This window comes from Balaenoptera ricei, chromosome 1 (assembly GCF_028023285.1).
Source record: "Balaenoptera ricei isolate mBalRic1 chromosome 1, mBalRic1.hap2, whole genome shotgun sequence".
Lineage (NCBI taxonomy): Eukaryota > Metazoa > Chordata > Mammalia > Artiodactyla > Balaenopteridae > Balaenoptera > Balaenoptera ricei.
Genome location: NC_082639.1, coordinates 103,297,535 through 103,323,638, shown reverse-complemented (window position 1 = coordinate 103,323,638; position 26,104 = coordinate 103,297,535). Strand labels below are relative to the sequence as shown.

The window sequence follows — 26,104 nt, the reverse complement described above, 5'->3', positions numbered from 1 at the left end:
TCAGAATCCTGCACTGCTTCCTAATTCCTGTTTTTAAAATTTCTGCCTAAACCTACCAAAACAAAATAAAACAAAACAAACAACACACAAAAAACCCTGAATACAATTGTTACTGCTTCATCATCTCTTTTATCTGTATTCCAACTTCCAAGTCCTGTTTTCCCCAACATACATAAAATTCATGTGTCCTTTTGTACCTTAGCTTCAAGGAAGTCTAGTACTAAATATGATGGTGAAATATGGAAACCATTCACAATCTAAATTTCTAATAATTATCTCTTTCCTCTACCTCTACACCTTCCTGTGCCTTCTCTGCCACCCTTGTACTTTTGATTTCTTTACCCTTATTTTAAGCTTTATTGCATGTATGTGTGTATTTCACTGTAAATTGCCTCAAATATATTTTTTGGGAGGAGGGGAGATAAGTGAGGTATAAATTTCAAAAGACTAATAATGGAGATGAGATACTTTCTGCTATGATGGACTAGCTTGTATCAGATCAACTCCCCGCCCCCTGCCCCCACCACAGAACAACTACAAAAGATGGACAAAACACAAGAAACAGATCATTGAATACACTGGTGATCTATCCAGGTATCCGGGACTAAGGGGCCAAGATCACAGAAACACCCCAAGGTGGGCCTGACAACATGCACTGCTTTTTCTCTTGAAATATTTGCCAATTTTAAGTTGTGTAGTAAAAGGTAGTAGTTCAGAACTGCCAATGCCTCATGGGGCCAAGAAGACAGCAACTGAAGTTCAGGGCCATTAAGAAAGTCATAGTCTAAAACAAGCAAACAAACACAAAAAGAAAGTCATAGTCTGAGGTGGGGAGGAGTTGGTAGGGGAAGATTGGTAAGTGTCCGAGAAGTTAAACAGAAAATAAATATTAAGAAGCTAAAAGGTTAAGCAAATTTTTCGACCATCTCACAGTACTGGGGAAACAAAAATTGGAAATCCGAGTTCACAAAGGAAGGTGGACTATAGTAAACACCCCAGACTGAATTACAGCCCTAGAAAGGGCTATGCCTTTGGAGTAAGAGCAAAGCTGAAGAAACAACCAGCTCTCAAGAATACTGAAATCTTGTCTCAAAACATCTCAACTCCTCACTGGATTACAGTGAGCTTCTCTTACTGTATTAGCCTGCTAGAAAGAAAAATAAAAAAATAAAAAGTAAATCTTCTTGTGAAGAAGGTAACATCATACAGAGCCTCTACAATTTTTCAATATTCAGTCAAAACCTACCAGACATTCCGTACGACAGCACCAAATGACTGAACACAAAAGACAACAAACCAGACAATAGAAACAGATGCACAGGGATCCAGATACTGGTGTTATCAGACGTGGACTTTAAAATAACTATGATTAATTTATTAAAGAAATAGACAACAGGATTTCACTTCTTAACTTTATTAAAATAATCAGATTAAAATTCTAGAACTAAAAAAAAAAAATCTAAAATTAAGAACTCAATAAATGGGTGTGATATCAGATTAGATGCAACAGAAGTCAGTATAAGATATCCAAACTGAAGCACAGGGTGTAAAAAAGATGAAAAATGCAGAAAAGAGTCTAAGAGACACATGAGAGACAGTAAAAAGGTCAAACACGTGTAACAGAGTCCCAGGATGAGAAAGAATATGATAGAATTAGAATTAATTTCTGAAGAAATAATGGTTAAGGTATTTCTTAAACCAACAAAAGACATCATGCCACAGATTCAAGTACTACATATCTAAAGCAGCACAAATACAAAGAAAACCACACCTAGGTGCATCATTGTAAAACTGCTGAAAGGCACAGAAGGGAGCAACAATTCAATGATACCTGACTTTCAATAGAAACAATGCTCGTAAGACAATGGAATGACATCTTTTTTAAAAAATATTTATTTTATTTATTTATTTACTTGGTTGTGCCGGGTCTTAGTTGCGGCAGGTGGGCTCCTCAGTTGAGGCATGCAGGTTCCTTAGTTGTGGCATGTGAACTCTTAGTTGCGGCATGCACGTGGGATCTAGTTCCCTGACCAGGGATCGAACCCGGGCCCCCTGCACTGGGAGCGGGGAGTCTTAACCACTGCACCACCAGGGAAGCCCCTGGAATGATATCTTTAAAGCGATGAAAGAAAGTAACTACCAACAGAGAATTCTACACAGAAAAGATATCATTAACAAAGGAAGGCAAAGTCAATATGCTTTCAATCAACTCTCAACCAGGGAAAGAGAATTAATAAAAAGAAATGCTAACGAAATACCAAGAAGATATACTAAAGGGAGTTCTTCAAATAGGAGGAAGATGACCCCAGATGGAATCATGGAAATGTAGGAAGGCATAAAGAGCAACAGAAAGGGTAACTGTGTGGGTAAATCTACTGAATGGTGACTATGTAATACAATATTAGTAATGTCTTCTGGAATTTAAAATATATGCATAATTAAAATATATGACAACAACAGCACAAAAAGCAAGGGAAAGAGTGAAATAAATGGAGTCTAAATGTTTTCTAAGGTCTTGCATTTGATAAAAGGATCATCAGTAGACACTAATAAGTCCACAATGTACGTTCTAAGCTCTAGAATAACCATAAAAATGAAAGAGTGGATAACAAACTAATGAGAGGGGGATAATAAAAAATACTTGATTAATCAAAGAATCCATAATTTTAGCTAAAATCATATAAGCTTTTCTCAAGTATTTACTTTGTAATGTGTTCACTTTGATTCATCATCAGATTTCTCTCCACAATGCTAGGACAGAGTTAAGAGGAGGAATAATAACATACTGCATCTCTCTTATATGCCAGACCACCCCTATCACAGAACCAAGGAAACTGAGACTCAGAGAAGTTAAATAACTTGCTGAAGGTCATAACAGCTATGAAGTGAGGGACTCAACCCAGGTTTATCTGGCCCATGCACTGCACTGTCAAGGCAAAGATGGGCTGGGTTGGTTTTGTCTTCAACTGCATTGTTGATACTACCATATTCTGTTGATTCTGTCTTTGCCCTGAGTGGGAAGAAGAAACGGCTTGAAATTCCCTATAAAATATTTCAAATTCTCCACAGGCAATGTGAACCAGATAGGCAACAAAGTAACCAAAATGAGTTACTAAGGGAAGAAATATATATTCTTGACATGAAATAGAGGAGAGAAATCCCATTTCTCTAAACGGGATTGTTAAAAATAACTTCCAGTTTCTTCAAATATTTTTTTCTGATAGACTGCCTCCATTATTTTAAGTGACACTAACTCTATATCTCACACTTTCATGTTCAAAAAAGGTGAAGAGAACTTGATTCTAAAAACATATGGGAAGGACTTTTGGAAGCCCACTGCTCTGACTTTTCAGCAGTGCAGATAATTAACATGCAAGAGGTAATTGTTTCCAGATTGCTATTTGCCTACCTCTGAAGTACTCAAGAAAATAATTAAATGCTTTCAACTTTCTTCCATCATGTAGAATGGATGGAGATAGGGAAGAAAAGTCGGGCAAGTTTTTCAGTGCAATTATTCCTGCAATGTTTATTTCAATAAGCACTATTGGCAACCATGAGGAATCATTAAGAGAGACAAGCTAATGAAGATGAAACTGTTATTTATCCACCCTCTTCCACCCCCTTATGATATCCATGGGAAATAGATTTTATTTCCTGGGTTATCATCAATATTATTCTAAATCAAGGCCTGTAGAGTACAGCAGATCTGCACAGGATTTTTGCAATTGTTCCTATTATTGCTCAAATTTTATCACCTCACTGAGCTGCCTAGAAGCAAACAATCTGATTTTACAATCGGAGCCATTTGTAAGATAAGTACTGTAAGTTACTGAATCCAGTAGAACAGGTACAACGGAAATACCGAAACCGAAGAGCTTGTGGTATTTCACTTTGCCTTGTAAAATGACGGCTAAATCCCCCTTCTCCAGTCCTTACAAGGCCTTTAAGAGAGACCAGGGGCCTATGGATTGCTATGCGAAGTTCCCAGTCCACATGTGATTTAGAAGTGAATACACAGAAGGTTAAACCTGTAAACTCTCATAGAACCTTTACTGCAGTACCTGATTTAATGAATGCAAAACCTTTGTCTCTGCAGGACTGCCACTGAGAGGTCTGGCAGGAAGGGATCACGCTGGCTTTCATCTAGACAGTCCCTAAGTGATGAAAATGCAGCAATGTACACATTAAACAAGTTCCAGCCAGCAGAGAATGTGTAATGAAGTCACATATGGCAGTACTTCAAAATCCCATCCAAACGCAAATAAGGTTCTACTAGAGCAGGCCTTAGAATCATTTTTTAAAAAAAGCTTCAGCTAAGACCTCACAGAGATAAACTAGACAAATGCAGTATGACTCATTTAACAAACAACTACTGAGCAAGAAGCCCTCGTGCTGGACGACATGTGAGAGAGGAAGGTAAATCAGCCTTGGACCTTCTTTTAAGGGACTTACGGTATGTTGAGTCATAAGGGGCAGGTGAAAACTCTAACATGAGGAAAGATATAGTAACCAAAGAGAGGTACTAGCAAGTGCTCTGGGGTTCCTCAGAAAGTGAGGGTGCATCCCTCTAAAGGGATTAGTGAAAAGCTTCATGCAGTGTCAACATTTAAATTGGGCCTTTGAAAAATGGCTGGGGAGTAGGGGTTGGGCCGGGGACGCTGAGGAGGAAGATGGTCAGAGTTAAAGGGAGGAGCATAGGCAAAGGCCTAGGCGGGGACATGTGGGGAGTGGTGAAGAGCAGGGCGGGCGGAGCAGTGCAGTAAGAGCAGGCTGGAGTGGACACACACACGGGTGGTCAGTCGGAAGCCCTCTAGGAGATGATGGGGCCGGGGGTGGGGGGGGTGCTGGGGGAAAGGTTGGTACAAGAATCAAAAGAAGAGCAAGGGCAGGAGCGGAAAGGCAGCAGCCCTAAGAGTCATGCTGGAACAAGAATCCATTGATAGAACCGAGATGAGAGACATGCCCAGGGAAGCTGAGAGCTGCTAAGGAAACACAGAGGAGAAAAGTAGTCAGTGAGATTCAGACAAGTTGAAAGGTCCACCAGGCATGGAAACCCCCCAGTCCGAAGATATCTGAGCCCCAGATGAATGTGGAGTCACATGCTTGGAGAGGAGATCTGGTGAAGATCTGGGAGATGTGAAGGTCCATGGGGTCACCGGGGGACAGAGTACAGAGAAGAGGGAAAGGGACAAAATCACAGTGAGCTCCTATTATTTAAGACACAAGCAGAAGAAAAGGAGCCAAAAAAAAAAAAAAAAAAAAAGGCAAAAAGGAATAGTAGCCAGTTAGGAAGAAAACAGAAAAGGCTTACGTCCTAGCAGCCAAGGGATGCAAGAATTCCAAGAAGGAAAGGCTGGAGTGATACCTACTGTTTTACTTAAGGACATACCCATCTGCTTGCTCCTGGGAGGCTGCGAGCTCCTAAGGCAAGACCTGGTTCCTATACTATCTGCATCCTGCACAATATCTAGAGGAGAATCCTATTATGCTTCAGTTTGGAAAAAATGAGCAACAATGTCAAACCTGCAGAAAAGTCAAGGCAGATAGGTGCTGTGAAAAGACTTCTGAACTGACGACCACGTAACCACTGGTAACCTCCACAGAAGTGCACTTGCAGTAATGTGGTGTGGGACTTGGAGAGTAACAGCCAGGAGAAAGGAATAATCAAGATGTAAGTAAGGGAGCGTACAGCCATGAAAAGACCCCAAAGCAGGCAAGAGGAGATGAAGGGCACAAGTGGGCAGTTTATCCTGGAAAGTCAGCCAGTCCTCCCCAGGTCCTCTCAGCACCTTCTAGGCACTGCGGACATTCGGTCAAGAGTCCCTGCTCACAAGAAGCTTGTGTTCCAGTTAAGGAGAGAGTGGGGAAACAAGCCCAGAGCGCTGATAAATGCTATCAAGATAAAATAGGCCAACGTGCTGGTGACTGGGGATGGGGGAGGGCTGCTTTTAGCCAGTGTGGTCAGGAAAGGCCCCTCTGAGAAGGTCACCTATGAGTTCAGACCAGAATGAGAAGGAGGCAGGAGTAGAACTCTGGGGTAAGACTGCTCCAGGCAGAGAGACCCGCAAATAGAAAAGCACTAAGATGGAGCAAGCCTGGTGTTCAAGGGATAGAAAAAAAGATCAGTGTGACTGGATTATAATGAACGAGGGGGCAGAGGCCTTGGACTCTGGTTGAAATGGGAAGCACATAAAACTAGGGAATGATAGAGCCTGCTTTATTGTAGGAAGCGCACTGGGTGCTGTGTGAAAGACGGATTGCTGTGGGACCAATTTGGAAGTAAGGACACCAGAATGGAAGAAGTTACGGTAGACCAAGCAAAAGAGGATGGACATTTGGCCTCAGCTTGTAGTGGCAGTGATTCTCAGGAGTAGTCAGATCCAGGATATATTTTGGATATAAAATGAAAAGACACACTGCCATTTTGAATGTGGAAAGTGAGGAAGACAGGAGCTGGTATGATACAGGCTCTGGCTTGAGCACCTGGGTGCATAGTGAAGCCACTTACTGACAGGGGAACGTAACTGACAGGAAGGAATTTGTATCAGGCAAGGCTAGAGATTTCTTCCAGCCCTTTGAAGTCTGAGATGCCTGCTGGACATGTGAGTGGGGGTACAGTGGAGTAGGCAGTGAATTTATGTGTCTGGAGCTCAGGGGGGAGATCCAAGCAGAGACATTCACTGGAGAGTCATCAGCACATAAATGGTATTCAAAGCCACAAGTGGCATGGGATCACATAGGGACAGAGTGTATACATACAAAGGAAAAAAGAGCCAAAGGTGGAGCCCTTACCTTTCTCAGAATTTAGGAGAAAAGGATGGGTAAAAATATAGCAAGGTTTTGAGGCAAAAAGCTTGAGGAACCTTAGGTGGGTCTCCAGTGTCTCAGTGAAGTAGCAGAGAGGGGTTTAGATCCTGGAGATTGTGGACAAGGTTTAGAATAAGAATTAGAAGGAATATAGTGGAAAACCATCACAAAACTAATACAAGGTTCACTGAGGTGCAGTAAAGACACCCTAATTGGTAGGAAACTCAGGTGCGCAGGTTGTAGGATTTTCCCCAGCAAGATGACAAAGCTCAGACTTATAGAGACTATGGTTGGTGTGGGTTACTCAACTACAATATGAGGACTGGCAAAGAAATGTGGCAGAGGGTCCTTAGGATGTTAACAAGCTCACTGCTGGCATGCTGACCACCAGGATGAGAGCCCAGGAAGTGAAAGTGGCTTGGGAAAAAAGGAACTTTCAAGATCAGGGGGATTACAGTGAGGATGAAGAATAGGTTCAACACATACGAGGGAATCTGAAAGGAGGAAGGCAAAGCACTTGTGGTCACACAGGGAGATATCAGAGTTGACAATCAAGAGGTGAAAGAATTCAGAGTGATGACAAGGTCCAGGTGTGGCCATTAAATCTCACAAAGTGTGTTATTTTCTCAGGAGCTAAGATGACCATAGAAGGCACTTCCTGAGTCCCTGCTGACCTGAGCTGGCTGCAGAAACACAAGGAAGGGACAATATGACTAACAGACCATGGGGGTGAAGAAGGGTGGTACAGAGATCTCAACGTTGTTCTCACTTAACATTTACACGACAGTTTCTGGCTCTGGTCTGCAGTCATTCATATCTGCAAATCTTCTTTTAGCCTTCATACCACGAGAGGAGAGACGGTAAGCATCTGTTTCCCCAGGTCAAACAGGACCTTGGTGATAGAAGACTTCACGCTCCATGGGAACTGACAGGCTCTTCAGTCAATGCAACTTTTCTTAGCTTTTGCTGCCGAGATAACCATTCCCTCTGGCACTACAGACAGGAAAGGCAAGGAAGACAGGAGAGGCAACTGAGGAACACAGCTGCAAGTCACTTCTTGAAGACTGGATCATTAACTAAGTGAACTTCTTACCACTGAAGCACTAGATCACCTAACCATGATGTCGCTCCAGTTCCATGGCCTTTGAGCGATCCCAGGAATGCCAAATCCTTAATTCCACATTATGAAATTCCGCATTATGAAATTGTGCAGGTTTGTAATGAGTCAACATGGCTAAGTTGGAACTACACTCCCTGGAAACCTTCTCCCTGTGCAGTTCTGGGTTAGAGTTGGACAAAAGAGACGTAAGTCTGTGTGAGATTTGGGAGATGGCAAGGAAGCAACAGCCATTATGCTCTGGTGGTCGTCAGGGTTCAAGGCAGCAAGAGACAGATGCACAGGTGTTGGTGGGCTCCAGTTTGTTCTAGCTCTTCTTTCTGCTCTGGGTTTCTTCCCAAATGCTATCTTTACTGACCAACTCGGCTCCAAGACCACCAGATGCTTGGCTGCAAACTCATAGGTGGTAGCTATAAATAGGCAACTACCCTTACACAGACTCTTATGCCAGACCCCCCCCCCCCAGCCCCGTGTGCCCCGCTTGCAGTCCCACTCTGCCTGGCTTCTCGATTCCTCTGCCAGCAATAACGTGTCCACCCCCACTAGTGCTTCGGGGGGATGACTAGTGGCTTTTCCTTGATCCCTTTTCAGACCTTCCTTTCCCCAGCTCCTCCCAAAATTGTGTAGTCTAATTCCTCTACTAAATGGCTTATTCCATAATATTCACAGTGGCTCTGCTCCTCTGATGGAAGCCTGATGCATACACACATACTTGGCTTCATACAAGCCAAGTACTGAGCAGAAAGCTTCACCCTCAAGGACTCAGTAACTGACAAAAACCACCTGACATTTATAGCATGGCTTTAGAGTTTTCAAATCCTGTTCACATGATTTAATACTCCACCTCGAGAGGATTAAATATGGAAACTGAGGTTCCGAGAAGTTAGGTGACCAAAGAACAACACAAAGACGCAAAAGCCACTTCGAGGCAATCTGTACTGGTGGGTAACCAAAATAACTCAACACAACATGAAATGATTCAAACAATTCTCTGTCCAAGGATCAGAGACAGAAAAAGCTGAGGCAAGATCTAGCCACAAGGATTATTTTAGAGTGTTCTATAAAACTAACAGCTGCTAGAGGCCCCAGCACTGCCTAGTACCCCTCACTACTCAGCCATTTTCAATCCCCCCCATGTTTGAACAGGCCAGCAGAGTCTGCCAAGTTCTGTGTGAACACCTGGTCCTCCTTTCACCCTAGTTTAAAGAGAATGGCCGATTCACAGGGGTTTAAACTTGCATCTGGGCATGAACGCACCTGAGCTGTTAGTAAAATTCTCCCCCACTCCTTCCCTTGAGGAGCTTTGTCCTCTTTCCCCCAATTTTACTGTTTCCTATGCCCATTTTCTGCCCTTCCTTTGCCTTGTCCATCCCTCCTCCCCAACAAGGCCTTAAGCCTGCCCTTGATATTTACAGACACACTGCCAGATGCCATGGGTGGTAGAGAGGTCTATGCCAGCTTCCCCAGTGAGGCCCAGTGAGGAGTACAGTTTGGTAGTTTGACTTGAACAAAAAAAGACTCTGAGTTCACATGCCCTTTAAGGAACAGACCTTGACCCCATGGATCCAATATTTCATTCCTTCACTCAGCAGCTCTTTACAGCACACCTGCTGGGTGCAGAACCACATCGTCAGGTGAGTCGATGAGCCAACACCTAGCCAAGTGTCAAAGTCAAGGATGATGGAACAGCGTGGCAGCCTCACAGAAATGTGGGGGGAGGGATAAATTAGGAGTCTGGGATTAGCAGATACAAACTACTATATATAACACAGATAAACAACCGAGTCCTACTGTATAGCACAGGGAACTACAGTCAATACCTTGTAATAACTTATAATAAAAAAGAATGTGAAAAAGTTATATAGGTATAACTGAATCACTTTGCTGTACACCAGAAACTAACGCAGCATTGTAAATCAACTCTACTCCAATAAAAAAGAGAAAAAAGAAAAGCTGGGAGGAGATGAGTCCTCCAACGATGAGAATTTTTTAAAATATTAAGTTAATAAAGGACATGAGGGACTTAGGGAAGGCAGAACCAGGAAAAATAGACATTCACTCAGGACATCAGGCTTAAACTCCTTTAGGTGACAATTCCAGGCTCTTCACAATCTTACGACTCTCTCTCCAGCCTCCACCCTTTCCCTCTGAAGCCACTACGACTTAACCTTCCGTTCCATCCACCAAAAAGCTTTCTTCACACAAAACCAGCAAGCTTTTGTAAACAGGTGTATTTCTTTACTTATGCTCTTCCCTCTGCCTGAAACAAATAACCCGTGCTTTCTCTGCCAGACAAAGCCTACTGATGGTTCAGACTTAATGAAGGCCACCTTGTGGAAGCCTTTCCTGATCCGCCCCCAGCCCCAGCCCCAGCCCCCAGCGCCAAGCACAGTTCCGAACGTGCCTGCTGAGGGTCGACTCGGCATGGCCACCGTGATCATCCCAGGCTCGTTTGCTTGTCCGCCGCCCTCGCCGGACCGTGAGCTCCATGGCGGGGCAGAGGGCTCGCTGCTCATCACCACATTCCTAGCCCAGCAACATGCTTGCTGATGCAATGGCTGGGATCACTCCTATCTCAATGAACTTCTGCAAACTGGAACTTTAGAGCCAGAACTAATCTTTGGACCATCACCTAAGTGGGTTAACAGGAGTTACTTAATCTCATTTGTATCAGAAATTGCCCCTCATCGACGAATTTTCAAAAAAGCTCTTCGATAAGCTCTTCACAGAAAGTGAAAAGCATACGGTCTGAGCAACCATAACGCACAGCATAATCAATCAAGAGACCCGTTCTCAGCACCCCAGGAAGTGATATCATCTCAATATTCCAAACCCCAAATTTTGCCACATCAGTTTTATTATCACTCTTTGGGGCTAGAGAAGCCAACAACTTGGGTGCTTTGGATCCTTACAAAAGGTTCCCAATCCAGACATAGCACTAAAGCCTAAAAAAAATGCATATACAGGTAGAGAGGATACAGGTAGTGATACAAACAGGTATGGAGGATTTTGTCAGCTGTCCCACCTTTTCTGCAAGAGCACCTCTGTCTAAACTAGCCCAGAATGCTCTCCCTTTTCATTAAACTTTCAGCATTTTTTTCTAACAATCCTTAGACACTTCTGGTTTTTTTTTTTTTTTTTGGCTGTGCTGCGTAGCTTGCAGTATCTTAGTTCCCCGACCAGGGATCGCACCTGTGCCCCCTGCAGTGGCAGCTGGACCGCCAGGGGATTCCCCTTAGACACTTCTTCGAGGCCACCTCTTTTCCTGGGTATATGTCATGCCTCCACATAGAGACTGGCAGCTACAGGAGTCGGGTCTGTGACTATGTCCTCACATGCCCGGAGCTCGAGACTAAAGCCTGGCACAGGGTAGATAATAAGGAGTAGTTACGACCCAGGCCAACAGTGAGACAAGGCACATGCTGCAGGCAGCAACCCCCTGCCCCTTCCCGCAGACGTGGCCAGAGCTGGCCACTTATGAGAACAGTGATGGCAAGAAGGCAGTCCGCGGTTTGGACTAACCCAGCCACCAGGCACTTGAAGCCTGCACTGGAACCGAAGAAGTACGCTTCCCCACGCTGTGAGCAACTGACACGAAGCCCAGGAAGGAGCACATGCCAGTCGGGGATGGGACAGGCTGTGACAACCCCACAAAGGGAGGAAGGGGTGGAGGGGGTAGAGAGAGAACAGTGAGGACCATGAGTCGTTTGTCTTCCACACGAGCTGCCAAGGAAAGAACGGAGAAAATCACATGAGGAAGAATGGGGACTTTCTCACCTCTGCCTTTTCATGTGTGGACTCCATCTCCTCCCCTACCCCATCCCACCAACCTGTCTTAGAAATGAAGGTACCTGCAATTACTTCGAAAGTGCTACGGCAGTAACAAAAAAAGATAGTAAGCACACAAATGAAAGACAGTGAGGGGCTTCCCTGGTGGCGCAGGGGTTGAGAATCTGCCTGCCGATGCAGGGGACATGGGTTCGAGCCCTGGTCTGGGAAGATCCCACATGCCGCGGAGCAACTGGGCCCGTGTGCCACAACTACTGAGCCTGCGCATCTGGAGCCTGTGCTCCGCAACAAGAGAGGCCGCGATAGTGAGAGGCCCGCGCACCGCGATGAAGAGTGGCCCCCGCTCTCCGCAACTAGAGAAAGCCCTCGCACAGAAACGAAGACCCAACACAGCCAAAAATAATTAATTAATTAATTAAAGAAAAAAAAAAAAAAAGACAGTGAGGACACACAGATAACCTCTGTCCCCTTTATGACTTAAGGCCCACAATACAGACTTTATATATGTATTTCATATATGCGTTGTATATGTCATGTACAATATATATTATACATGTACACATGAGATATATAGGCGTTTTCTAAACACATAATTTCATCATTCAATAACTCAAAATCCTAAGACACTGGGGTAAACAAAAACAGACCTGGCCCTGCTTTCATGGTGATTACAGTCTCGGGTGAGACAGACACTCAACCTAGTGAACAGAGCATTATAAATCGATGGCCATGATCTGAAAGACTGGGTCCAGCGAAAGCCCAGGACAAAGGAACGGACACAGCTGTGTGCTTACTTTACAGGCAGCCTCCCCCCGGGTCAGAATGCGTGCTCACCTCTCCCAGGAAGTGAGGCTTGAACTGAGCCCCAAAGAATCAAACAAATAGAAGTGACTCCAAGACAATATATAAACACGAGAGGGGCAATGTGTACGCAGATTACACAGTTGTTTCTAAGGGCATGGAGTGAGGGATGCTTGGGAAGACTTCAAGAGGAGTCATCAAAACTTAATTATGGGCTTCTTTACTCTGAGGTCCAAATGCTGTCAGTGAACACGCTGGAGAGAACACAGAGCTTGCTCTACCATTGCCATTTTCTTAGGGCCAAACATACCCTGCTGTGGGATAACTCCTGTTAGGCCTGTACAGGAGGGTACAACTGGGCAGTATATACCACCTCGCTGCCTCTGTGACACTCCAGAGCTGCGGTAACAGAAGCACTGTCCCCAGTTACTTACAAGCCGGGTTCAACACTAAGCCTTCTGGGACTCATATTGATGTTCGGAAAAAACTTGTTTGCGGAATAAACTGTTATTAAAGTGGGACTCTGATGAATAGACCACATGATTGCATAAACCTTGTTTCCATAGAAAAAAATTCCCCATCCTTCCTCTAAAACTTATGTGTCTCTTATTTGGTGACAGTCTTTTGAAGAGATGCTCTGATAAACTACCTAAGGGGAACATCAGCAATGGTTTTGTGAGCCATTTTCCTCTTAAGAAACAACCAAAAATAGGCTTATGGCCTGACTTATCACCTTAATTTAGCAGACTAGCTTCCTGTGGGCCCCAGCAGACCTCGCCAGCCCCACGCACGTGGGTTCTCAGCGTCTCTGTGGGCGCCGACAATGCCGCTGACAACTTTCAGGGTGATTCTGATCCCGTTCTTCCAACCTCCCCGACCCAGAGTTTAATATCCACGCTCCCTGAGGTCTCTCTTACTGTTCCAGCTTAAGTCAGCTAATCCCCAAATGGAACACCATCCTGCGCATGCTGATTTACGCCCGCCTCTGGGAAACGGTGCCGGTCATTTACCTACCTGAAACGCTTTTCCTGCTCTTGGCTCAAACCGCCTTCCAGACCCACGTGCTCCACAGAGCCTTACGATAAAGCAGCTCCCGGCCTGTTTTATCCCTATAATTCTGACAGCTCCATATGCACAGCTATCCAATAACGCATCCACTTAGATGTTTAAAAAGCACCACCAATCCATCCTGCTGTTCAGTTGTAACTGATTCGGTTTCCATTTTGGACTCCATTTCCTAATTCCTTTGTCATCTGTCGCAGTGTCAGAAACATGGTAAAGAGTCTCTAAATGCTGGTGAAGTACTAGAAAATAAGGCCACAAGGAAAAGCAGGAATGTCATATATTAATAGTTGGGCACAATGTATTTATTCGCAACTGTGTTCACTTCGACCAACCTGACCAAGTGCCTGCCACGGCACTATGGTCTTAACTTGGAACATACTGTATGGATTTCCCAATCAAAGAGGATGGACTATAATGCCTTCTAATAGATAAGAAAATATTTGGATGTGCCAGCCTTCAGAAAATGGAAAAAATGAACAGTTGCGCCAAAAGTGGTTTGGTTTTGCTTTTTTTTTAAAACGCCTCACTACAGCATAAGCCAAGTAGCAGCACACTGGACAGATACCAAATCAGCTAACATTCTGTTCTGAGGACATCCTAGAGGGGCAGTGCATTTATAAAGCACTATCCACCCTTTTGCCTCCAGAATAGCATATGACAGCAAGCCCCTTCAAATGCAGTGGAGAATTCACTCCCAGAGGGTTCTTGATGAGCCCCCAAAAGACCCACGTCCAAGACGTGGGTCAACACCAGCATCCACAGGTGCACCTCAAAGTAGCCAGGAGGGCTGGGCAGCAGCCGGCAATGCAGTAAGGACTGAGGTCATAACACAGGCTCCTACCAACAGCATGGAGGTTTTCCAGAATGTTTCCTTTTCACTGTTAATGTATCCAACATCACTTGCGCCCTCCCCTTTCAGGCTAAGAGAATGAAAAGGAAGAAAGTCCCCAAATGCTAGAACACATTGCTTAGCCAATTAAGGCTACTGATTGGCAATGTCGGAATTTCAACTCTCCTACTCTATAGGAACGTGGAAAACCCAAAGTGGTGTCAACATTTGGACCCAGCTAAAGATGTCCATGTCTCTTCTCGCTGTGGTTTGGGGTGTCAGGAAAAGGAGAACTGTGGTGCATAACCATCTACTGGTTCAACGTGAGAGCTAAATGGGGAAGAAAGCACAAATCACATTGCTGAGGGCTGAAACTTGATTACTCAACCGCAACTTACTTGTGGTTGATATCCTCAACGAAACTTACTTAAAAAAAAAAAAAAATCAGTAATAAGGAACAGTCTGCCATCTAGAAACGCTTTATTGGTTTCACTGTTTTTGTGATTTTTCTCAGAGGTCCATCAAAAAATGCAGTTAGTGGTGGGGATACCTCGGTAACCTAGAGCACCATGAGGAAAGATGCCAGTTTCACCACACGGGATGGGCTAAGAGGAGGAAGTAGTTGCTGCTGCAGTGACAGAACAGCAAACAGTTCCCAGAGCCCTCAGAGGCACTAAAGCCCCGTTGCAGAGAGGTGCCAGGCAGATGAGAGATAAAAGGCGCAGGCTGCACACAGGAGTGCTGGGGAAGATGGGCGAGGAGCCAGGGCTGGACCAAGCGGCCCATCTGGACCACAGCAGGGATCAGCATGAACTCAAAGAATTCTGGAGATGGAAGGGGGCCTTGGGATCAGCTAGCTCAGCCCCTTACTTTACAGAGGCTAAGAGCTATTCAGCAACTTGTTCAAGGTCACAAAACTAGTGAGTGGAAGATCAAGGGCCAGAATCCCAGCCTCTTGTTTTAAAAGACGAGGACACAAATGTTATCACATCTTAACTAACTGTATCAATCCCTTTCTATGTTTTCCAACATGTGTTTGACTCTGAATATCTGTACTAAGACAGAGAGCAGTACAGTGTATTGTGGTTATGAGCCCAGACTCTGGAACCAGGCCATCTGGGCTTGAACCCAAGCAGCTGGACCACTTGTGTGACTTTGAACAAGTTACTTCACCTCTCTGTGACTCAGTTTTCTCTTCTATCAAATGGAGGTCATAACAGTACCTACCTCATGGGGTTATGAAGCCTACTAAATGAGTTAATATATAGAAAATGCAGGGCCTGGCACAAAGTAAGTGTTATATAAAAGATAGGAAAGGGCTTCCCTGGTGGCGCAGTGGTTGAGAATCTGCCTGCCAATGCAGGGGACGCGGGTTCGAGCCCTGGTCTGGGAAGATCCCACATGCCGCGGAGCAACTAGGCCCGTGAGCCACAACTACTGAGCCTGCGCGTCTGGAGCCTGTGCTCTGCAACGAGAGAGGCCGCGACAGTGAGAGGCCCACGCACCGCGAGGAAGAGTGACCCCCCCCCACTTGCCACAACTAGAGAAAGCCCTCGCACAGAATCGAAGACGCAACACAGCCAAAAATAAATAAATAATTAATTAAAAATGCAACTGCAGGAAAAAAAAAAGGAAGGAATTTTTTTTTTTAATTTATTACTTATTTTTGGCTGAGTTGGGTCTTCGTCGTTGGGTCTTCATTGCTGTGTGCAGGCTCTCTCTAGCTGCAGCGAGTGGGGTCTACTCTCCATTGCGGTGCCTGGGCTTCTCATTGCCGTGGCTTCTCTTGTTGCGAAGCACGGGCTCTAGGTGCGCGGGCTTCAGCAGTTGTGGCACGCGGGCTGAGTAGTTGTGGCTCGCGGGCTCTAGAGCGCAGGCTCCGTAGTCGTGGCGCACGGGCTCATTTGCTCCGCGACATGTGGGATCTTCCGGGACCAGGGATCAAATCCGTGTCCCCTGCGTTGGCAGGAGAGTTCTTAACCACTGCGCCACCAGAAAGTCCCAGGAAGGAATTTCTTAAGGAGGAAATAATCCTCATGTTGGTTCCTCCCCAGCATACCTGCTCCCAACCCCCATTCATCCTAGTCACAGGTTAAGACCTTTTCCCTACAACACCTGGGACTAATGCTTCTAAAACGTCACAGCTTTGTCTCCTAATCCCTTCGGCCAGACCCAGTCAGATGTTAGAGGTAAACTGGCCAAAATGACGTGAGAGGTGAAAACTTCGGCTACTACTCACCCAACCTACTACCCCTCGGATAGGCACTTCCAAGACCCTGGACTCAGAAGTTACCTCTTTTGACCCTCACCTTCTACCTTTCTGGCCCCCCCACTCCCCTGTGCCTCTGAATCTGCTTTTTCACCCTCATCCTGTCCTCCAGGCCCTCAAACCTTCTGCGACTCACCAGGCCTTCCAGCCTCTCAGCTGCCTTTCCCACCTGGACTCCTTGGCCAACTGTCTCCATGATGCTGTCAGAGCTTTTGACAGATTCCTGGACCCCCTCCTCTCATGGCCAGATCACACCATGTCCCTGCCTTGCTCCCCGGCTGCTGAACCTGGTGGAAGAAAGTCATGAAACCAGGCTGAGTGCCTCCACTACAGACCTAAGCAAGCCCCACCCCTCATGGCTAACTGACCGCCTACCACATTCCCACAGAGCCCAGCCCGTCCCACTCTCCTCTAGCTCTGACGCTCTGAACATGGTCTTTGCCTCAGAGCTCACCAAGGAAGCCCAGGCCACCAAATAACCCATGTGTGAAGCACTCTTCCAGATGAGGGTTTCTCAAAATGTAGCATTCGAATCCCCTGGGGAGATGGTTAAACCACAGGCTCTGACTCAGCAGATCGCACTGGGCCCTGAGACTCTTCCCAGGTGCTGCCGATGCTGCTTAGTCCCAAGACCCCACCTCGAGTAGCAAAGTTCGAGGGATTTACATACATGAAGTTTAATGTGTGCATTTTCCTAGACACATTATTTTTAATCTTCATGACAAACCTGCAAGAGAGGTAATAGTCCCTTTTTACAGGTGTAGAAAATGAGGTTCCAAGAGGTTAAGAAACCTGTCCAGTTTCACAGTGCTGAAGGGTAGGATTCAAATGGAGGGCTGATTCCAAAGCCTGAGCCCTATTTTTTCTCTCCCTATGTGATTTTTTTTTTAAATTTTTTAAATTAATTAATTAATTTATTTTTGGCTGTGTTGGGTCTTCGTTTCTGTGCAAGGGCTTTCTCTAGTTGTGGCAAGCGGGGGCCACTCTTCATCGCGGTGCGCGGGCCTCTCACTGTCGCGGCCTCTCATTGCGGAGCACAAGCTCCAGACGCGCAGGCTCAGTAATTGTGGCTCACGGGCCTAGTCGCTCCGCGGCATGTGGGATCCTCCCAGACCAGGGCTCGAACCCGTGTCCCCTGCGTTGGCAGGCAGATTCTCAACCACTGCGCCACCAGGGAAGCCCTCTCCCTATGTGATTTTGAAGAGCAGAAACAGTTTAGAAACACACATGTAATGGTTTATTTGTAATACAAACTGCTGAAATCTTAGCTGATGAAGATGGGAGAAAGATGGGTTCTAAAACTGCCCCGGAGTCCCCGTGCTGGAGATTCCAACTGACAGCTGAAGGCCTCAATGCAGCCGTCAGAGAGAAGGTTAATTCCACCAATCAACGTGGACGAGGACACCCAGAGGAACATGGGGAAAACTTTCAAAAATTTATACAGAGAATGAAAGGGAACATATAGATGACCTCTAGCTGATATGTCTGGGGATTCTGTGGCCACTCTCAGGGCTAAAAAGGCTGACAGCACCGCAGAAACCATGTGTCCTACCCCACACAGCTCCTGCCCTATCCCCCTCCACCTCTCCCTTCCATCCTCTCCACAGCCCCCAAATCCAAGGCTTCTCTTTCCCTCTCTGGTTTTCCTGCAGCATTTGACTATTCCCTCTTTAACAAATCTACCTACATCCATCTCTGCTTGGCTTCTGATAGAGTGAGCTCCTGGTTCTTCTGCCATCCCTGTGACTACTCCTTCTAGAACCCTCCCTTCCACTTCCTGTCCCCCAACGACAGGCATTCCCGTGAACTTGCTCTTGACCCTCGCCTCCATCATCCAGGTGGTGAGGCACCTTCCGGGGATACCATCCACCACACGTCAAGTGCATCCTGTCCCACCGCTGGCGGGCAGATCTGAGTTGGCTCTGTTCGCTGCAGAATCCCCAGCACTCGGCACAATGCTTGGCCTGGAGCCGTAGGCACTCTCTCAATATTTGCTGAATAAATAGATGAGCTACTAGCTACTCGCCATGTCACTGAGCTTCTCATCTTCCGTCTTCAAACTGCCCATCCTAGGGCCAGGCTGGGGCTCAGGGGCTGTGGTTCCCCAAGTAAGAGACAGAACTGTCAATTTCCATCCAATCACGGCACACATAGGAAATGGGACTAGCTGTACGGCTCTCAGGGTAGACAGGGCTTCAGGTTTCGAGGCTGCTCTCATCTGTGGGCTCCAGGGGCTGAGGGTGTCAGTTGTCACAGTCAGTGCTTTTGAGATCTTGGAATATTTTCCTCCACACCAACTGCAGTCTTTGTGAAGCAACAGAATTAGACCCAGTAATTAACTCTGACACACCTACAACCCACCTGAACCCCATGTGGGTCCCTTACCATGGCCCACAAGCTGGGAGGTTCTGGCCCAGTCCAGCCCTAAGTAAGAACAAGGAAGAGCGATTATTAGTACGTTCTTGGCTTGGTGTCACTTTTAAGGTCTGAGAAGTGACCCACCTGTCTGCATTACTGCCTCTATTTCAGTAGGATTCCAAGGTAGCACCCATTCTGAAATGTGCCTTGAACCCTTACGCTCAATTCTGTTCTCTAAGCCAAATTTATCCTAGACATAGCAACACTAGCCAAACACTGTTTCCCCATTCCCCTGAAATATCCTGAGGGATGAAAATACTTTCACATTCGGCCACTTATAAAGGTGCAAAGCAGGATGCAATTAAGGTCCTCAAACATCATACTTAAACTTGAATCAGGCTGCTTAGTGACTGCATAATCCTGCACAAACACATAGGGAGTGTTGTGGAGAAATCAGCCTTTGAAGAACACAAATCACAGCGCCAGTATCTCTAGTCTCCTGGAAATAGCATTGCTGGTCCACGACAGTGTTAACTACTGGGTCTAATTCTGTTGCTTCGCAAAGACTACAGTTGGTGTGGAGGAAAATATTCCAAGATCTCAAAAGCACTGACTGTGCCAACAGCAGCACTTTGCCTTTTCCAGAAGATAAATTACGAAGAATTTTTGCCAGTTCAAGTTATTTTCCCAAAGCGAAGAGTCAAAGGGCCTTGCTACCCTGCCTTTAAGAAACCAAGGCAATTAAACAGAATAGCTATGAACTGCCCTGACAGCTCCCCACAACTTCATTTGATAAAGTGAGACGCAGACACACACTGACAGACAAGCACACACCTTATTTAACTGCCAGACACAGCACTAGTATGAAAATGTACATTCAATCTATGGGGTAGAAATCAGCTCAGCAGCTCGGCACAGAAACCAAATAGACATATAAATGCCGACTAGCACGACTACCTTGTAAGGAATGATCACTGACAACTAGAGTTCCTATTCAGCAGGCTAATAAGAATAATTATAGCCAGGGCAGGCATTAATCAGCTTGGCAGATACAGGAATTCTGTTAACAAGGCTAAAATGAGAGCCGAGGACTCTCTGAAGTCCACAGCACTTCAAAGACCGCTGAGCTGGATGGATTGACTAGGGTTCCTCCTGCCAGCCCTTCTCCTCCAGCGCTTTCTGGAGGAAGCTGCAATTTGGTCCCTTTCCTCAGAGCAGGGGTGGTGACGCCTTAGGGGTTGCAGAGCTGTCACATCTATGAGGTGCATCCTGGCACTGCCCCTCCCTTCCGGAATCGTGCCTGGGCTGCACTCACCCCAGACCTTCCTCTTTTTAACCGCACTTTTGCTTTCAAACCAGTAGTATACTTTTTCGTCTAAACTCATCTTGAGTGATACACGAAATAAGACTATGGTGAACATCGGTCAATCTTTCCTTAGTTGAGACCAAATTTGGGTCCTGTGATCAAATCCTCGCTCAGCCATGGAGTAGCTGTATGATTCTGGACAAGTTATTTAACTTCTCTGGGTGTCGGTTTCCTCATCTGTAATATGGAGAAAATAGCAGTACCTTTCTCAACATGTTGTCGTGAGAATTCAATAAGAAAATGTCCGTAAGGGCACGACGCTTGGTATGAACGCTATAAATAGCAGCTATTATTACTCTGTGCCTGTTAGGTGCAGAGCCCTGTGTAGAAGCTATGAGAAAGGACCAAACAAAATATTCAGTCTACGGACACATGTACATTATATACGAGTGGCTATGCCTGGGCAGTGGGAGGGTGGGCACATTCATCCTTTTACCTTATATCCTTTATAAGTGACACCGAGACTGCAAGCTGTCCCCCAGATCTGTTCTTCTCTTCTTCCACAGTAGCCAGCACAGGGCTCCCACATTCCTCTGCATTTCCGGGCTTCCCTTGCAGTGAGTGTGGCCTGGACTAAATCCTCTGCCATGGAATGTGTGCAGAAGTGATGGGGGCCACTGCCGGGCTTAGCCCAGGAAGACTACATGCTCTTTCCCCTTTACAGGGCTGGTTACCCTTCTATGTTATTTGGATTTTAAAATATAGATGTAATGTTTTCGTTGTTTAAAAACTACTTCGATGGATTTGCAAGTATTTTTTTTAAAAGACACACATTAAGAGAGTATCTTAGTGACTTCCCTGGTGGTCCAGTGGTTAAGACTCCATGCTCCCAATGCAGGGGGCCTGGGTTCGAACCCTGGTCAGGGAACTAGATCCCACATGCCGCAACTAAAGATCCTTCATGCTGCAACAAAGATCCCACATGCCGCAACTAAGACCCGGCACAGCCAAATAAATAAATAAATATTTTTTAAAAAAGAGAGAGAGAGTATCTTAATCCCTCTCCACAATCTTCATACCTTCCTCTCTAATTCATGCTGCACGCTAGGACTGACCTCCTCAAACACATCACCATGTTGTATCAATCTCACACTGCAAATTTTCAATGGCAACCCATGACCCACAGAAAAATGATATACACGTGCATTCATTCAGTCAGCCAATATTTATCAAACACCTACTCTGTGCCAGACACTCGATTAGTAAGAGGAATACTATAGTGAACAATACCAACCTGGTCCCTGCCCCATGGGATATAATCAGGGTGAGGATTTAGACCAGGAACAGATAATCATATACAGTGAGATAAATAAGTGCTCTGATGGGAGAAGCACAGGCTGTGTGGCAGCACCCACAAGGCCAACAAGCCCACCCACACAGTGAAGACTTCAGCACTGCAGGAATAGCCTTCAGAATCCATCCCAGATCCACTTTTCGTTTGCCCTCCTAGTATTCCTCCTCCCACCTTCAGTTACATGGAACTTACATGCCCTTTCTGAATGTACCATGCACTTTCACTCATCCACACTGGATGCCTTTCCCCAGAGCCTGGAAGGCTCTTCCATCCTTTCTTTCAAAATACTAATTATCCTCAAGACTCAGCTCAAATGTCACCTCTTCAGCAAAATCAACCCCAACCCCAAGTCAAAATTAATCATCCTCTTCCTTGCTTCCTACCAGCACTTGGTTTCTATGTCAGGTATTTCATTCTGGCTTGTAGTTGGCTGTTTTATTAACTGTCTGCCCACCCCCACTGACCACTCAGTGAGACACTGTGTCTTGATCATTTGTCTGGGACACTCTTACAGACACATTGGGCATTCAAGAAATGCTGTATTAAATGGATGGATGAGATGAGTCAGACATAGGCAATGGAAGTGAAAACCTGTTTTATGAAGCTGAGTGGGTTCTGTTGTGATTGTGATAGGTACACTCATTTAGGGAAGCTTTATGGAGGAAGTAGTTTTAGGGGGAAAAGGAAATACACAGGTAAGAGAAGAGAAGCAGGAGAGGCATTCCCAGGTCATGGGAAATGGAAAGGCCAGAAGGTTCACATACATTCTATGTAAAGGATAGCAAACAGGTTCCTTAGAATGAAGCATCTGAATCAGACAGAAGACTGGAGGGGAGAGAATACACGGGGCAGAACATCCTCAGAAGAAAATCATAAGGGACTAATGAGCTAAGGTGGGACCTCCAGAAACGAGCCTTCAGGAAAATGATGAACTTAGAAGGGAGGCTGGAGGAAAAAGTCAAACAGGTAGATGTCAGATCTGTGTGGGGAGCTGTCAGAACCCGAGCTAGGACAGTAACTTTAGATACAGGAAGGACAGGGAAGACGCTCGAGTCTGCACTATGGGAAAAGGAACAGAGTTGGGCGACAGTGTGAACGTAGAGGTCAAAGAGAGTGACAGCAAGATTATGCCCAGGTTGCAATACAAGAGGAAAGATGATCTAGCATAATCAACATATTGGGTTTCAGGAATCAGTACAGTGCTAGAGTAGCACGACAGGGAGGGCCTCCTGGAGGTCACACGGAAGCCACACCAAGGGAGATTCGGTACGGTAAGTTAGCAGGTGAACATGAAGTTCAGGGCCTGTCCGGGGACAAGGCACTGGCTGGTGACACCACACGCACTGCCTGTGTGTAGTTGACATGAGATGTCCAGCCAGGGCAGGATATACTGGAATACCTCCAAGACATCCCCAGGCTATACTTTCCCCACTTCTATTTTTGCTGTTGCTGGTCTCTCTTTGCCCCCTCTCCCTTTTTCTCCCTCAGCAGTTACTCACGGACATTCTTTTCAAATTTCTACCTGGCCTCACCCTCTTAACTAGTACAAGGGTTGTGAATTGCACAACTTTTGGGATGGTCATTCACACAGAGGACGAAGGGAACAGCAGCTCCTAGAGTTGTGCATTCAGTGCACGATCTGTGCAACCAGTGGCCGTGGCCCTGCTTGACCCAGACACATCAGCCAATTATGTAATGGGTGTGGACTATCACCAGCAGTGTACAACGAACGGAAAACTTACAAAGGTCCCAGAGTGAAAGGAAGAGGATAAAAGCACTAGGATCCCAGACCACAAGAGAGATGCTACAAAATTAGGTGAAAGATCTGGAAGCTTTCTGCACCTGGTAGCAGCTAAAGCAATGTGGCTGGGTGAGCTCTTTTAGGGAGGGAGTTCCATTAAACCCCTCAGACATGAAGGAAAAGAACACAGTAGCAGCTAGAAAGCCTGCCCCCCACCCCCCAGCAGCAGGAGTCATGGGAGTTGGGACAGTGTGGAGCCTGGTGCCAGCTGGACGGGAGTGGCGGTGGAAGGTCTCCACTGGGACCCTCTGACCGTAAGTGCAGAGTAGTCATTTACCCTGGGTGCAGCTGGGACAGACACCACACACCATGTGCTTTATAAAAGATTCAGCTCTGCCTTCTCTAGGGGTGTGGAAGAGAACCCCTGGTCAGATCACAGAATTCCTTCTGTTCTGGTTGACACTGACCAAAGGGCTTCAGGGATAGCAAAGCTTTTAAGAGTCAGCCTTCCGGATCCATGGTGGGCACTTAATCAGCAGATTATTTCTGTGGCTGATAACCATTTGGTTATATTAATATAACCATATTATACGATGTGAAGATGGTGTCTGTGTATATGGGTGAATGGAAGATGGAGAGGGGAAAAAAAAAAATCACACCAAAGATTCCTTGGGTTGGGGGAGGGCGCTGGGCCAAATAATCAAGAGGCACCAAGGTTGAGAGAGGGTGGAACACAGGGGACAGTAAGGGAGAAAAAGTAACAGGTAGGAAAAGTTGAAGAAGCCAAGGCTCCCAGGTCTTTGTGTGCAAATATGCAGCGAGGCAGCTTCAGAGGAGCTGAAGAAGAAGACTAAGGCAGAAGAGCTAGCCACAACTAACATGACAGAGGGACCCGCACACCGATTTTTACTGTAGCGGTCGGGGCCACCCGGTGACCTTCGTAGAAGGAAGTTGGCGGATCCTCTCGCTTCCCTGGAAAGGCAGCCCGGCGCGGGGGAGTGTGTGTGGAGCGCGGTTCGGCCGGTCTCGGCCATGGCGGGGCAGATCAAAGCCGCGGATTTCCGCTCCCGAGCTGGGGACGCGGGCCGGGACCGCAGGCACCTTCCGGGCCGGGAGTTCAAGGTGAGCCGGCCGCGGGCGGCTAACAGGTAGGGAGGGCCCGGGGAAGCCGGCCTGGGGCCACTCCCCCCCGCACATGTGCGGGCGAGGCTCGGCCTGGAGCACGGCGACTCGCACCCCGCGCGATTCGCGCCCGCTCCCCGCCGGGCCCCGCCGCCCGCGGACCCCGGCCCGGTCTCCCGGGAGTGGCCCCGGCACCGTCGGCGCCCCAGGCCGCGCGCGGCAGCCGCGCCCCACCGGTCCCCCCGCGCCTGGCCGAGCCCCCCGCGCCCCGCCGGGCCCCGCGCGCACTCACCCAGCGACAGGAGCGCCAGCAGCAGAGGCCTCGGCGCCAGGCGCCCCATGCTCGCCGGGCGGGAGCGACTCTCCTCCTCCTCCTCCTTTCCCGCCGCCTCTCCTCCTCCTCCTTCCCCGCCGCCTCTCCTCCTCCTCCTCCTCCAGCTCCGGCTGCTCCAGAGTCAGCGCTCCTCCGCCTGGGCCGCGCGCCTGCTCCGCTCTCCTCGCAAGCCGAGAAATCCCAGCGCTGGGGCGGACGTGCGCCCCTCGCTCCGCTCCCGCCCGTCCGCCTCCGCCCTCCTCCTCCAGCCGGCCGGGCACCGGGAGCCGGGCGCCAGGGCCGCCCCGCCGAGCCGAGCGTGTAGCCCCGACCGCTTCCCGAAAGCAGGAGGGAGGAACCGCAGCGCTCGCCCGCCCGCGCCTCCCATCCGGCGCTTTGCCAGCAACAAACACAAACTTTCCCAAGCCCCTCCCCTCTCCAGGTAACAGAGGCAGGGCCGGGGCCACCCGCTTAAAGGGGAGGAGGCGTCGAAGCCCACCCAGCTCCCCCCTCGGGGCCCCCGCCCCGCGACAAACTTTCCTCCGACCTTTAAAAGTTGGCCTTGGAAAGACTCGTCTGGAAATCCCATCGCTTGAGCTCCATTCCGAGCCACCCCGCGTTCCACCACTCTGGAGTCACCCATGGGGGGCTCCAATTCCCTCAGCTAACTCCCCGCACCTTCACCCACTTGTCCTGAACTAAGCACCTCACCAACCAGCCGCTTGGACCTGGCTAAATATTATTCAGATATGACTGAAAGAGATGAAAGGACTTTTTTTGTTTGTTTTTAAATATTTCTTTAGTTATTTATTTGGTTGCACCAGGTCTTAGCTGCAGCAGGCAGGCTCCTTAGTTGAGGCATGCATGTGGGATCTAGTTCCCTCACCAGGGACTGAACCTGGGTCCCCTGCATCGGGAGTGCGGAGTCTTAACCCCTGCGCCACCAGGGAAGTCCTGAGAGGAAAGGATTTTAAAGACCCGGGGTTCTAGCCTCCAAGGTGCAGAGGCCTTATTAAGTGTTCGGTGCCTTGCCCTGGGATTCACAGCAAAGTGTCAAGACCAGAACCCAGATGTCACAGGCTCTGCTCACTGCCCTGAGGTTGGGTGGGCCTGCCTCGCCTCTCCTCGCCCACCTCCTTCCTTCTCAGGGGTGCCTATGGCACTGATGAACACTCCCCACAAATAGACCCATGGGGGGAGGGGGCAGACCCTGGGAACCCAAGTGTATTAATA

At 47.3% G+C, this 26,104-nt stretch overlaps 1 protein-coding gene across 1 annotated transcript in view; it reads right to left on the bottom strand.

Moving 5' to 3' along the window:
- PTGFRN (prostaglandin F2 receptor inhibitor) overlaps positions 1-25,245 on the bottom strand; it is a 75,769-nt gene extending 50,524 nt beyond the window's left edge. The window contains exon 1 of the mRNA XM_059928746.1: positions 24,851-25,245. Within this exon, the coding sequence (XP_059784729.1) occupies positions 24,851-24,899 (49 nt within the window). The 5' untranslated portion in view covers positions 24,900-25,245. The remainder of the gene's footprint in view (positions 1-24,850) is intronic.
- Between the last annotated feature and the right edge of the window lie 859 nt (positions 25,246-26,104).